Here is a 15,103-nt window from a genome sequence, read left to right on the forward strand (position 1 = left end):
AAGAGACAGACGTATCTGTAAATCTGAGAATGCGATTTTTGCTGTTTTTTTTTCTAAAATAGCTAAAGTCTAACCTTTGACCTTTCATAATCACCGCAAACAATGGTGGACTTGTCAGTCCGAAGTTTGTTTCCCGACTGAGAAGATCGGCAAACTTTCACTTGAACGGCCTTTTGTCGTCAAATTTGCACTTTCTTTCGGACATTTATAGTCTCTACATCCCATAGGTATGTTTTTAATTCCTCTTGTTGTCCAAGAGTGTAGTGGAATTGTTCTGTTTTGATGACAAGTCCGCGTATCAAAAATTGGGAGCAAAATTGGTCTCGCACGTACGTTCTGTGGGAGGGTGTTCTGTACTTCCGGGTACGGGTGGCGTTATCAGAAATGAAAAAAAAAGGGTCACAGATTAACTGCAAATGTCCAGTTTATTTGAAGCTGTAAGAGTGAATTTTTCACGTCCAGCTAGAGGTATACCTTGATAAACCATATCATGAAATCGTCGAAAAAGTCATCAAAATTTTGTTTGCCTATTTTTCCTCTGTTTAAGGTTACTCATAAGCCTTGTGACCCCGCGCTGGGAGGGTCAGGGGTTTAGTCTCTTCTAAACGCTCTAGCGTTTGCAGTTTTGAACCTAAGCCCATGAAATTCACACACAATACACAAAAAACATGTTAGAATTTCTACTATGGTGATATCTTGGGCAGGTTATGGATAATCTATTAAGAAAATGGCATCAAAAATGAACTTCCGGGATAGAAAGCCGCTATACGATTGGGACAAATATAGTGCCTGAAAACATGCAAAACTTGCCAAAAACTTGGTCACAAACAATAACCTATGTACCAACACATGTACTCATTGTATTATTGTAGTTATATTTTACCAAATATAAAAGAAAATCAAGGAAAAATGCTTGATTTTCTTCCAAAACTTCGCGCGGTGTGGCAAGCTCTTGCTTTCACAGAGCCCTCATTCAAATCTGCAGGCACTCGGCTTACATGTTACTTCACCACTTGGTCTTTCCATATAAGGCATGGCCCCAAGGAATACCGAGAATTAATGTCCCAAAAAGAAAGGTTTCTGTTGGCTTACGGCTCTCCGAATCCTCCCCGAATCCTCCCGAAGGTTAATGAGGTGTCAATCACATACACTAGGAAGAACCCCTGGGACAAGCAAGCCTCTTCCGCGCGGCATGCTATCCACACATATGGTGTGAATTACGTACTAAGAGCTACCACTGAAAACTGTGGAAAACACTGTAAAGTAAAGACAATACTAGGTATTTTATATGACTAAAAAGGTCCAAGAAGTTTAAGACTCTGTAGCATGTAATAGTATTGTGTTTGTATGAGAACTATAGCCTTTCAGAAGCTCTGTGGCAGTCTGTTGACTGATTGGCTGTAGTTTTCTCCTTACTGTGGGCTATACCAAATGTATCCAAAGATGGAAAGAAAATAAGTACAGATTTATTGAATCGTGGTGTTTTGTGTATTTACTTTCATGTAATAGGTGTGTAGATGTTTTTACTAATACATGCTTAAAAATTCAATCATATTTTATAAGTTTTAATACAGATATAAAAGCATGCCTATCTCCTCTATGTTGGAGTTTCCCTGCATGTTTGATCAAGTGTGCATGTCCTGGACCTGTAGTATTATCCCTCACTCATTCATGGCCCACATCATACAGGTCGAGAAATATTCCAATGGAAAGGTAGATACACGCTAATTTGTGCGTGACAACCTCTCTGATTTTATAGTAATTTGGTACATAAAGTGGTATTATGCTTTCCAAGTTGCATTTCAACCAAAGAAACCAAGCATGATATACGACCCGACCAACCCTACCTCTGCACCACAGGTGGTACAGCTTGTCATCGCCCAGGCCAGCAGGGCAAGATCTGATAAGGCCTGGCCTGGCCACTTCGGGGGAACTCGGAAATCGGTTCCACATGAGTGATTCTCTCCCTTATGAGTAACCTTAAAAACTGTAAAACTCACAATAGTAAAGGTTTCAAAGATTGCTATGTCTCACCGTTATTTATATAATATGATAAGGAAGGTGAACAAGCAGTTAAGATTGAAATGCATGTGGAAACTTTGAAAAACAGTCCAATCAGATCTCTTGTATCTCATCCTTGTTGCTTTTGAATTCTTCAACTATAGTACTCTCCCCTCACATATTGAATTCTTGTAAATTGCTCATGAGATTATGAAATCCACAGTTACCGGTAACTAACCTGAATGACACTCAGGCTACATTACACCAAGGAGGTTAAAAATCAAATTTTAACCTCCTCGATTACACCTATTCCCAAAAAATGAATATGTCTTTGCTACATTGTAGGTTTGATAGGGTTAGATGATCATAATATAAAGGTCTCATGGTGGTATTACTCCGAGTGGGCACTCACTAAGAATCCCTTCCAAAATATAAATGAGCCCCCAAAATTATGTGTTTATATATATATATATATATATATAGATGATAACTTATTAAGTTCCCTTATATCACCCCCATCTCATATAAAAAGGATTTGAGATGAAAGGTTGTTTATTTTTGTCAGGAACGGGTACAAAACCATACAAAAGTTTCGGCATTTCAGTGAGTGTCGGACGTGTATGTTTTTGGTTCCAGAGAGGAAAGCCAAAGCAGCTCTTTGTGGATAGTATTTTAGCGCAGTTACAAAAATCGATTCACTGGTCGGATTTTGGGACATCTTTTTTATTGATTACTGGATACGTGCTTTTGCATTATAAAGTAAAACATCTCCAGCAGAACTGTTTCTTTATAGGATTTTCACCCATTAATGTTGCATATTTCAGTATCATCTTAAATGGGACAGCATACAGTAAGTCCGGTATGAGTCCTCAAACCTTTGTGTTTCCTTCTGACCTAGGTTGTCCCCATGGATGACTCCCCCCGCCCAACCTTTGGCAGTTCCACAGCCAGAGAGGAGGAACGTCTGGAGAAGGTCCTCCGGGAAGGAACCTTCCGCGACTCCTTAGTGATGGCCAAGGTGATTGACACCCATCCGTCAAGTGACAGCGACAGTGACGAGGCCGTTTCCGGTAAAGCCAATAGGCCACAGTGTGAACCTAAGGACAACGGTGAGGAATTGCAGCAAAAAAGTGCAGACAAACCAGGATTCTTGGAAACTGGAGAAGACAAGTTGAGGAAAAGTGGCGTAGACAAATCAGAAGGAAATGCTACTGCTGGGGAAAGATGTTCAGAGGACACTATCGAACAGAATAAGCAAAAATCTAACAGGGATTCAACTGTGCCAGAATCTGAAGCCTCAGCATCGGGGGAAGCATCCTCGCAAGACACGAAGGCCGAAAAAGCGGGAGGTTCGAAACAAGAGTCTTCTACTAGTACACCTTCCACTGGGGACAGCGAGTCGTCCGTCGGGTCCAGTTCGGAGTCAGGGTCTGACTCAGATCACAACAGGAGTAACGACGGAGCCAACGCTGCCAGCACGGACGATCGCAACCAAGTCTTCATAACAATCGAGACTCCCCTCTTCGTGAGGAGCCACTATGTGTACCTGCCGAAGAAAAAGAAGACAGAAGGTGATGATGACAATGAGGAGGACAAGGACGACTCCGGCACTGGTCCCAGTACTTCAAACCCAGATGATCCTTCATTAGAAAACAAGGAACATGCAGGACCTTCAAAGAGGAAGCATTCGTCAGATTCTGCGTCAGAATCAGAAGGCAACACCCCCAACAAACGACAGAAGAGAGAGTCAGAAGAAATGCAAGGAGATTCCAGCAAAGTTTCAGAAAATGTGGTCAAAGATTCTGAACGTGGTGAGGAAAAAGGACATGTTGATTGCAAAAAGGGCAAGAGTGAGACCAAGACAGGACAGGGCAGTAGTGAAAGTAATGTTGAGAAACAGAAAGAAATGGAGTCACCCAAAGCAGCATCCTTGAAACGTCCCTTAGAAGAGGACGACAGCAGGCAGGAATCTCCAAAGAGGAGACGACAATCCTCTGGTCCTGATGCTGACCCTACAACACAGGATGATGCCAGATGTAAGAAGTCTGAAACCCAAGTGTCAGACAGAACGGAAAACCCACTTTCAGAAGGCACCGAGGAGGCAAGGCCAACTCCTCAAGAAGGAGCGGACGCAGGGGACCATCAGGTAAGCCCCACTCCAAGAAGACGGAGGTCCTTCACTGAGAGATACTACGAAGATGCTCCCATCTTGCCTACGCCACCTGCACCAATCCCCCCAGCTGAAGCACCTGTCACTGCAGCAGGTGCGTCTGCAGATGCCTCTACAACTGAGGGCGCAGCTACAACTTCAGAAGCAGCATCCCCCACCACTACCGATGGCACATCTGATGACAAGAAGGCCCCAAGCCCCCTCGGCCCACCGTGGAATATGTACGACCCGAGAAACCCGGAGAGCTCGTCGATCCGCGGGACGAAGAAGGAGCGCTACAACCTGAGGATCGCCCAGGCTATGGTGGACAACGCCATCAACACGGTACTGCAGGAGCTCGGATTCTCCCCAGGGAGCTCGCGGCGGAAGAGGCGCCGTCGAAGGGAACGAGAGAGGCAGCAGGCGATGGAGGAAGCCGGGGTGTCGAGCGCCATCCGCTCGCAAGGGCTCTCCATGGGGCACCGCGGGGGCAGGACCACCACCACCTCCCCGGGGTGTCCCCACCAGAGGCGAACGTCCGAGCTCAACGCGGGCGCAGGACCCAGCTCGGCGAGCCTTCCCGTACCGGAAAACGAGGACGATTTCGAGAGGCTTGCTGTCTCCGAGGCGATCAGCCAGGCTGGACTGTCCAAGTCAGAAGAGCCAAAAGATGGTTCTAAGGACAAAGACAGTAGTGCTTAATTGATAAATGATATAAATATCTTTAAAAGATAAAAAGATATTTATATTATGCTTTCCAATATCTAGTTGCAACCATCTTAACACTGACAGCATTTTGGTTCATTGAAATATAGAGTTGTAAATTACCCAAGAGGTATGTTGAAGTAATTATAAGGTTGTGGCTCTAAAGGAAGCAGACAGCAAGTAGAGGTGTAAAAAATGCTTTGGGCCTTTGTGTTATTCAGCTGATAGTTGTATAAATGGCATGCACAGGAAAACCACCAAAAAACTTTTAATTTTTTAGCTCTTTTAAAAAGCACTATTAGCAACACATCTATTATCCAAAACAAAAAGAAGGCAGAAACCCTGTTGCACCAGAAATAAAATACATGTAGTCATTGCCTGCCTGAGTTTCTGATGATAGAGACTGATCTCCAAAATTATATTTGAAGCTCCAACTTTCAAACAGTCTCACAATGTATACACTGTCTCACGGGCAGTCTAAACATCCTTTTGCTTGCAAAATATGTGGTAAAGTATTTACATATAACTTTCTTTGGTGCAATTATTTTACAGAAGATTTTAGACTTCAGATGTTTTCTTTTGGAATACTTGAATTGATGTGGAGTTTGAATGGTTAAGTTTGATTTTGGCATTTGCATATCCGAAACTCCTCTCTGTAAATAAGTACTGTACCTTCCTGGTGGTAAATCATTTATTTCATTCAGATTCAGAACTTTATCAACGATATATTCTGAATGGTTGCTAACACTTGATGTTAAATGTTGATACTTCATATTATGTTACATCATAACTCTGTATCTCTCTGATGTAAATAATTGTATTAATCAAAGCTGGTTCTAAAAAGAGTATTGATTTGTTGTGTACATGTAAGATATAAAGTTATAGGTGAAAGCTTTTGTGTATAATATTAGGCCACGTTGATTTGATTATATGGATGACATATGCGCTTGCACCAATTTTCGGCCATTTCCAAAAAAAATAAATAAATATTCGACCACACAATAAATTGTGCAAAGCAGCTGTAAAATGAGCACAAATGTTCCGTAGATTGAAAAAAAAGTATCAGAAAACAGATAACTAATGCCATATATAGAATGCCAAAATGAATCTAAAGTCAAAGAATAAGATGTGAAAGGACGGAAAGAAAAAAAATCTATTGTTGGTTGGGGGAGGTACCAGTACAGAAAATTCAGGTCCAGAGGATCATGGTATACCATACTATGTGTGTTTAGTCCTATGTTCAACCTTCCTGGCCACTTTGATTTCATACTGAAGGCAACTTTTTTTGGGGCCAATTTTTTTTTTTTATTCGCTCGCTCGCATGGGTTTTGGAGTTCCCGGAGGATGTCATCCATATAATCAAATCAACATGGCCTTAGTAAGTTAAAATCATGCAAAAATGTAAGGAGTGGCTCTAATCTAATTTTAGATTATCATTTGATATATGTATTAATTAATCTCTAACTTTGAAGTTCATCTGTGTTGGTAGAAGTCATTCTGCATCAAGATTTAACTGTAGTTTCCAAAATTGGACTTCTTACCAACTGCAAGGAATGAGCTGCATCTTTGACATCAAGTTATGCAGATAGGTATGAAAACCTATGTGCATCAGGTCTTTACAACTACTGTAAATGCATTTAACTTTGCGGGGATTTAATTTCATGGTAGCGGGAAAAGGGGCTTTTCGCAGTGGTTTTAAATTTAACTTTGCGGTATCACCATGCACTGTAATCTCTTACTGCCATGATAAAATGTTCGCGGTGGTTTTCAATTCACGGCGAAGTGTCCACCCTGAAAACCATGAACATGAAACCACCACAAAGATTTATGCATTTTACAGTATTCCTTAACACAGAGGCAGGGAGCAAGTTAGAGTTTGTACAAATTATGGTCCACTGCTCACAGAGTCAGGTTTCTGTCTGCATAATGTGATGTCACAGAATGGGTCAGGTGTATACTATATCTTGAAGAAAGCCCACATGTGCATGTACAATGTACGCTTGTACATTGTAGTTGTACTGAATTTGTTCTTGTCCTTCTCACAACATTCATAAAGTAGCAAGCGGACACGAAAACAGATGTCTGGAAGAAAAACTTGAACTCAAGTTTGTTACACTCACTTCACATAACTGGGTGTATGAAGGTACAAACTGACCAAGTAGAGACAGTTAGTTGGAAGAGATACCTTACCCTCTCAGAGAGCAGGCTTTCTTTGTAAAGTCAAATATACCACTTTTAAATTACAGAAAGCAGAAGCTATTACATTCAACTGTGGGGTGTCCCTGTGGCTCAACTGGTAGCAGCCTCACCATTGAACTAATGGTTCCAACTATTGAGTAATTGGTGGGAGACCCCGGTTTCAGTTCCAGGGTTAAGACATATTGGTTGGGGCTGCATTTCTTAAGAAAGGGATGTAAAATGCCACCTCGAGCACCTTAAAGGGAAAGCAACCCCTCACTGCTACAGAATCAGCATACCAATGGTGAACATCAATTAACTGCATGATAAAGGCCAACTCTGTTCTGGGAGGCAAGAGACATTCGTAAATACCTTAGTAATGAAGTTTATGTTGTTCATTTCTGTTACTTTGCATTGCTGCAAATCTACACTCAGCTGCTGCATTAAAAGTTCTGATGAAACTCCAGTCCTACTTGTGTGGCCTTTTCTTGCAGATATCAGTTAATGAGGTGTCTGGAAAAGGCTAAGTGTTTGCCAAGGAAGACATGTCAACATGCTTTACCCTAATATAGTAAAGGAACAGGCCGCAGGTCAAAGCTTTGGCAGTTGTTTGACATCTTTTAAGGCATTTTTATCTGGGTTTCTCTGCAATGTATATCTGGTTTTATTTTGTTTGGCAGCCAAGCAGTGAACAAAAAAGAAATCGACAAAAATGCCTAAATAGAGCCTATAGTAACCTCCTCTTAATTGTACAGCAGGTCTTTAAAGTCATTTTTGGCTGTCGGTCTTATATTTCTGCAATGCAATTTCTGTATAACGTCCCTCCCAATTGTGCTTATCTCTGGGGGAGTGAAGTCTGCTATCTCTGATCGTCTCTTCTCAACTCCTTAATTTAACAACACTTTTACAAAAGCAGTGTTAGTCTGTGCAATTGTCAAGTCAGTAATGCGTCTTGGAAAAGACTGGTCATGAGTTCGATCCCTGGCTGAGAATTATAAAATGGTACATCCTGCTGTCTCTGCTTAGCAATCAGCATTTAAAGGGGCATTCCACTCCAGAAAGGGGTGGTGTTTTCCAGTAATGTGTCAGTGAATACATAATCAGCCGAATTTTGTGGAATTCACCTTGGGATGAATTGCGCGATGTGTGTTTTGTAAAACAATATGGCACTCACTAAACCCATACAGACCCTACCTATGCATTTCCCATATGCATAGACACTTTGTTTATCGTGCATATTTTCGGAATGAGGATCGCTAAGCACACCGAGAAGGCAAATTGCTCATAAGATAGCAAAGAACACATAACAAGACGAGATTTCTTAGCGATCCTGAAATTAGTTTTGTAACCTTACTTAAAAGTTTTGCATTGTATTCAGCCAAAGGATTAATTCAATTAGAGGGTACATGGGGAGTTTTGTAGAAGACTGAATGTTTTTGAGGGACGTGGAACAAATGGGTACTTTATCGTATAATATGAAGTAGTATGCATTTATTACTTCCTAAAATCAATATCTATCGGAAAATAACACTCCCGTGTGGAGTGGAATGCCCCTTTAACAAAGTATGGAAGTTGAACACACACCACTACCAGTGGTCTAGCCCCCCTGCTGTGGTGATTGCACAAAATTGTGTGGCCAAAGGTCCAGTGGAACGGAGATGGATGCTGCCCTATTTGGTGTAGGAAGGCCTTAAGTAACTGTTTTAAGATCATCTTTTCATAGGTTCATAATTTATACAGTAGTAGTTTCTCGTGTCAACCACACTAGTTGGAATAATAGTGAACAAGCTTTATTATTCATCTTTTTTTGTAACAAAATATGACATTAGACCTACATTTTTCAGCTGGAAGAAAAGATGACTTTACTATCAGGCAGTGTACTGTGCTCCTTGAAGTATTCTTGGCTACTCTCTGCTTCCTCAAAATCATTCAAGGAAAAAAAATAGTTCTACATCAGTCCATCATTCCATTTTAACAAGTTTTAAACACTAAGTACTTTCTACTAAAAGTATCTCAAATGCATGTTATAGTATTCCAGTATCAAGTTTTGTCAGGCATGTACAAAATCTAGCTTAACTATAAACACATTGTAAAATATTCAAATGACATTGCGAATTAACAGATATAACTCAATAACATACCAAGCACATTTGCATATGGTAAGGACCCTTCAACCTATAACTTTTTTAAATCTGAGAATTCTTCCTTTTTGCAAAATAATACATACCTAGGTAATACTGCTATGAAACATTATGTACATGTGACATTGTACATCAGGAATATGCACAACAGAAAAATATTGCTAATAGTAATAGACCTGGTTTTCAAGGTTTTTATGATTTTCCATCTTTCTGAGTACTGGGATGTTTGATATCACTAGTCATTTGAACTTGACCTCTTTGAACGGATGAATGCCATGCCGTGTGTTCTCATGTGAGTCTTCAGTGCTGAGTCGGAATCAAACCTTTTGAAACACACGCTACATTCGTTGTGCGGATTTGCGACGCCATTGACGCCGCCGTCTTGCTGGGAGTTGGCCTTCTCCGCGTAGGCGACCATTTCTGACAGGACGCTGGTCAGCTCGTCCTGGTCGCGGTACTCGTGCTGGACGAACAGGTGGTTCCGTAACGCTTCCTCCGAGCGAAAGCTGGTGGAACACTCCATGCACTGCATGGATGTGTGGTTCAGTCTGTGCTGCGGGAAGTGCTGTAAAAACTCCTCTTTTACTTCTGTGGTAAACTCGCACTTGGCGCAATGGAATCCCATCTTCGCTCGTTTCGGCCTCTTCGCCGCCCCGCCCTGCTGCCCGCCGTTTTTCCGACGCTTCTCGTTTCGTGTCGAAGCGTCCTGGTCCGGCGACACGGGCTGCTTTGGGTCGGGCATCTGAGTGAAGTCGATGTCCTCGCTAGCGATGCCGTGGAAGGAGACGATGTGTTTCTCCAGCATGATCCGCTTGCTGTACGACATGGGCTTCTCTTTGCAGTACCAGCAGCGATACACGCGCTTCATCCCCTGGTGGTTGATCCGGACGTGTCGCTTCATGCTGTGCACGCTCTCAAACGTGCGGTTACACATCGAACAGGGATACTTCTTGGCCGCGGGGTGCTCCTTCGCCATGTGAGCATGCAGGAGGTTCAACTTTACGAAAGACGTTTTGCATTCGGAGCAGTTGTGGACGGTGGTACCCTTCGTATGGGACTGCAGATGCTGTGCCAGCAGCTCCTGACTCGCTAGCTGCCTTCCACACTCCAGACACGTGAAGACGCCTTGCTTCTCATGAAACTTCATATGCTTCACCAAGTTGCTTTCGGTCTTAGCGACGTACGAACACAGACTGCACTGGTGTTTCTTGCCGCTTCTGTCGTTGCTTGCCAAGTTGTTGTCTTCCTGCTGCCGGCATTCGTGATCGAGCAACTGCTGCGCCGATCCGAACTTCTGATGGCACTGGGTGCACGTGTGGGCGGTGAGGTTAGCGTATGCGCTGTGTGCCGTCTTCTTGTGGCTCTCCATGTCTATTAGCGAGGGAAACGATGCCTTGCAGAGGTCGCACAAGATGATGTTGTCCGACATGTCCACCACGTGGCCTGTCTGCATGTGCTGCAAGAACGTTTCCTTCGAATCGAACGACTTGTGGCACTCCAGACAGCGGAAGTGGCTGACAATGTGGTTGCTCTTGTCGTTAATGTGTGTATCTAAATGGGTGGACAGCAGAGTAGTTTGAGTAAAGACCGTGTCACACAATGGACACTTGTAGATAGACCTGTATCCGGCCACCTGGTTTCCGTGTGTGTTCAGTATGTGGACCCTAATGTTGGGGATGGCCTTGAACGCCATGGGACAGATGGGGCACTTGAAGAACTGCTCGGCATGCGCGCTCTGCACGTGGGCTTTCAGGAGGTTTACGTGGTCGTACACCGCTGCACAGTGTGTGCACTTGTAACCTTTCGAACGTGCGTAATGGTGGCACGCCGTGCGGAGATGTTTCAGAAACACGCCCCGCCCGCCCTTCTCCCATTTCCCGCATTCGGGACACGTGTACGGGGCTAGGTTCTTGTGAATGCGCTGGTGGGCCCACAGCATGCACTTGTTTGGGAAGAAAACCCCGCACAGGGGACACACCGAGGGAGACTTCAAATCAGAGGTGTTCCTCTGGAAGTGGATCTCCAGCGAGCCGACGCTGTTAACGATGATGCGACACTCGGTGCACGACACGGCTCCCGGCTGCGAACCCATAACCAGTTGCTGAAGGCTCGGCGAGGGCCTGGTTTGAGATGCAGAAACAGAGCTGGTAACAGCCGTCTGTACAGTCTGGACTGTGGTTTTTTGAACGGTGGAGGTACCACTAACAGTGGAGACAACAGTCTGACCTATAGAGGTGTGGACATCTGGCGGTGCACTGGGTTTGCCTGTCCCAAGTTCATCAGCTCCTTTAGCAATGGCGTGACGATGGCCGAGGCCAGGTTCATCTTTTTCCCGCGGTTCATGTGTAGGCGGGAGTGGGACAGGAGCGCGCACTTGTTCTGGAAAAGCATGCTCTTCATGCAGATGTTACAGTTGATGGTGATCATGATGCTTCTGCGCTGGATGTGGTGTAAGAGGCTGGTGTACAGCAGGAAGGTGTCCCCACACTCCATGCACTTGTGCCCGTTCTTCGGGACCGAGAAGTTGTACTTGGCGGGGACGTTCAGGTTGGGGCTGTATGTGGAGACGGGGTTCGGCTTGTTGAGGATGGACGCGATGCCCAGGTTGGTCACCGTGTGTACGGTGGTACCACTGAGAGTCGTTCGAGAGGACGCATTTGCCGGTGCCACTTGGGTGACCACCCTGGTGGCGACTTGACCTGGCGACTCAACTGTCGATGGACTGGAGGCAATGGAAGTTTTTGTCCCCTGCGGTTGGGCCAGGTGTATCTGACCCATTGCAGCGCTGCTTAGAGTTCTGACAATGGGAACGACGCTGCTGCTACTGGTAGAGTTGGGAATGACGGTCTGTTTCGGAACGGACTGAGCTGTCATGATGGTCCCTTGAGAAGTTCTCAGGGTGGTGATGCGCACCTTTGGAATCGAACCCTGGCCCGCCGATGCGGCCTCGCTCTCTTTCTTGTCTTTGTCGGCCTGCCTCATGAGTTCTCTCAGCTGCATGGCAGCAATGGAGTTCTGGTTACCTACAGGAACGCTCTTAGCGGGCTGCTTCTCCCTTTCAGGCTCCTCAGGGAAGTCATCCTCAAATTCACAGTCGTCTTCGAACGTGAACTTAAAGTTCTGTTTACGAGGTCTCGTGTTGTAAGGCTTGCTAGTACTAGTTTTGGCCTCGTCGACTTGGTCCTTTGCCTTGGCAGCTGTCGGCTCGGGCTTTTCGGTTGGCTTAGGGGCGATTTTCTTCACTGTAGGTGGTGTCATAACGTTTGTCTTTTGTTCTGACATGAGAAGGGTTTTAAGTTTACCATCTCCAACGGGTTTAGCTTTGGGTTGGCTGTTGGTTATCTGTTGTAGTTCTGGTGGGGACACTTTTGTTTCAGTGCTCTTTATACTGTCACATTTTGGTGGAAGCACGTCAATTTTTTCATCATCTCTAAGGGAGGTAACAAGTTTTTCTATCCTAGAACTGGCAGTTCCTATACTTGAACTTTTGGTAGAAGTCTTTTCTATGTCTGATTCTGGCTTTATATCTACTTTTTTGCTGGGAATGCTTGGACTCTTCTCGGTACTAGCTATGTCTGGAGGACTTGGTGATTTGGACTTCTCTTCAGATTTGAGATTATCTAAACCAGTCTCTGGTTGGGTGGTTAGTTCATCTATCAATGGTTCTGATTGGTTCTGAGTGAGGGCAGACATACGATGTGATTGGTCAGATGGGGAATCAGCAACTGGCTCTTTTTTAATGGCTACCGAGGGCGCATCAGAGCTAGGCTCTGGTTTGACAGTCGGTATGTGGTACGGTTGTTCTGATTGGTTGCTGACGGGATCGGCCGTTGCTTCTGATTGGTTGGTGGGGAGGTCGAAGATCGGCTCCAGTGGACTGGGCATGCGATCGGGGCTGGCGTCGGTGCGGATCTCAGGAATGATGTCACGTGTTCGCTGTAGCTGGGGCATCGGCTTGACAGGAGTGGTGAGTGTTCCTCCATCCTGAGTGTGAAAAGGGAATAACGTAATGAGAACTCTTACATATTCTTAAAGCCATAATAGTAGAGTGCTGAATATGCTACCTAAAGATTTGTTTCAATTGTTCGTTTTTATTCATTTTACCAGAGGTGACATATTGCCATTATATTGGCATTTTTTAATGTGCCCTGGGGGGTAACCCCAGACATGCTGTACATGTATACACAGATCAAATAAAATACAAAGTAACATTGCAAGAGAAAATTCACATCAACGCATATACTTGTCAATACAAATCATAGCAACTTAGGAATAACCAATACATTTTACGATAAAAAATGTAATATTAACATAATATGACTGAAAAACTAGAATGTAGAATGAAATGATAAGGGAAATGAATTTAGGTTTTCTCAGTCAGTGTATGATTACCTTTTGTAGTGATATGACAAATATTATTCTACTTTGATTCAAATCTTTTTCCTGTGGACTTTGATTTTAGGTGTACCTATTTTCTCTATCTAAATAAATTGAGTCCAGACGTCTCAGTTTAATTTAAAGCAAATATCAGGAAGTCCAAACCTGGGAGAGGCTGTCCCCTCGCGGCCCTTCAGCAGGAGTCTCATGGTCTGTCCCGTGCTCGAACGCATCTTTCCCCTCCGTCATGTCGGGGATGTCAAACGCAGCGAGCAGGTCATCGAAGTCTGGGGTCTTCACATCTGTCGCCATGGTGATGGAAGGGTGTTGTTTTTCTGTAGCAAAATTGATAGGGAGCAACCTTAACTTTTTTTTATATATATTCATAGGAATATTTATATTCATAGAAATACCAAGTTCTAATGGAATGACCCATATTTGAATACAGCTCTTCCATTAGTTGCATGCACCTTCTGTCATGAGTTTCAGTGTCAATAATGATGAGAAAAAAAGGGAAAAAACAGTTGTTATACATTTGTTAAGTGCTGAATAACCTTTCAGACCTGGATCAAATTTTTTCATACAATGCTGTCTTTATCAACTCCTTTTCTGGTGCATATTTTGTTGGTGCAACTTCCTCTATACTTAAGTTCATAAGGAACAGTACTTGGAAGTTTGTTTGGGCTGTCTTCCCAGAATCCTACTACTAGAACTACTGGTAGGGAAGTCGATACTTTTGTTGCAAAACACATGAGCAGAAGAAATGCTACAGCCTCATGATCACAAAATCTCAACATCTCAACAAAATCTCACGTCATTCTTATGATTCACTTCTTTAACTTACCATCACTACAACTTGTACACTTTCCAAGTTACCTTCAAGTTTGCATGGAGCAGGGTTCGACAAGTTTTCGAAAGTTCACTGGCCCTATTGGGTAAGTACATTCATGCTCAATTCCACTAGCAAGACTAAACTCATGCCCTATACTATAGCGGCCGGCCCTACAATTGCCGCCGCCCTAGGTGGGGAGGGGGGGGCATTAACCCCAGCCAATGAGAGATTGTGTAAACACATGCTACACTTGCCCGAACAACTATTTTTTTGACTGGCCCAAAATCTAAATATGACATATATTCATTTAGAACTGCTGCAAAGAATCCTTTTATTATAATTAGTAACAACAGAAATATTCTTTTCAATCAGACTACAGGTACGTTTCCCCACTTTAAATGTCCAATATAATACTGAAATATTCATATATCATTTTCCCTACACGTTTCACCGTACTATATCATACAAACACATCTCAAGCTATATTCTCACTGATCATGAGATGAGAAGTGGAACTTATGTATAATTTATAGTCCAAACGATGTTTTAGATCAGTAATAGTCCTCTGTCTTAATGTCACGGTGTGTACTTTTGTACAGTATATAATTATAACAGTATGCCTGTACTTAGCCCAATAGGGCACGATTGTGAATTATCATATAGCCAGGCGCCGCAGACCAATCAGAAGGCCCCGTTACACGTTGGTTATGACGCCGTAAC

The 15,103-nt window shown here is 43.5% G+C and overlaps 2 protein-coding genes across 2 annotated transcripts in view; one reads left to right on the forward strand and one right to left on the reverse strand.

Moving 5' to 3' along the window:
• Positions 1-66: 66 nt before the first annotated feature.
• LOC118409794 (uncharacterized protein DDB_G0286299-like) lies at positions 67-5,749 on the forward strand. Its single transcript, XM_035811105.1, has 2 exons — positions 67-227; positions 2,900-5,749. The coding sequence occupies exon 2, from the start codon at positions 2,909-2,911 to the stop codon at positions 4,850-4,852; it is 1,944 nt and encodes a 647-aa protein (XP_035666998.1). The 5' UTR covers positions 67-227; positions 2,900-2,908; the 3' UTR covers positions 4,853-5,749.
• A 3,058-nt stretch (positions 5,750-8,807) lies between these two features.
• LOC118410547 (zinc finger protein 532-like) overlaps positions 8,808-15,103 on the reverse strand; it is a 13,930-nt gene continuing 7,634 nt past the window's right edge. Inside the window, 3 exon segments of the mRNA XM_035812310.1 lie at positions 8,808-11,394; positions 11,397-13,158; positions 13,717-13,886. Of these exon segments, the coding sequence (XP_035668203.1) occupies positions 9,410-11,394; positions 11,397-13,158; positions 13,717-13,863 (3,894 nt within the window). The 5' untranslated portion in view covers positions 13,864-13,886 and the 3' untranslated portion in view covers positions 8,808-9,409.

Source organism: Branchiostoma floridae, chromosome 2 (assembly GCF_000003815.2).
Source record: "Branchiostoma floridae strain S238N-H82 chromosome 2, Bfl_VNyyK, whole genome shotgun sequence".
Lineage (NCBI taxonomy): Eukaryota > Metazoa > Chordata > Leptocardii > Amphioxiformes > Branchiostomatidae > Branchiostoma > Branchiostoma floridae.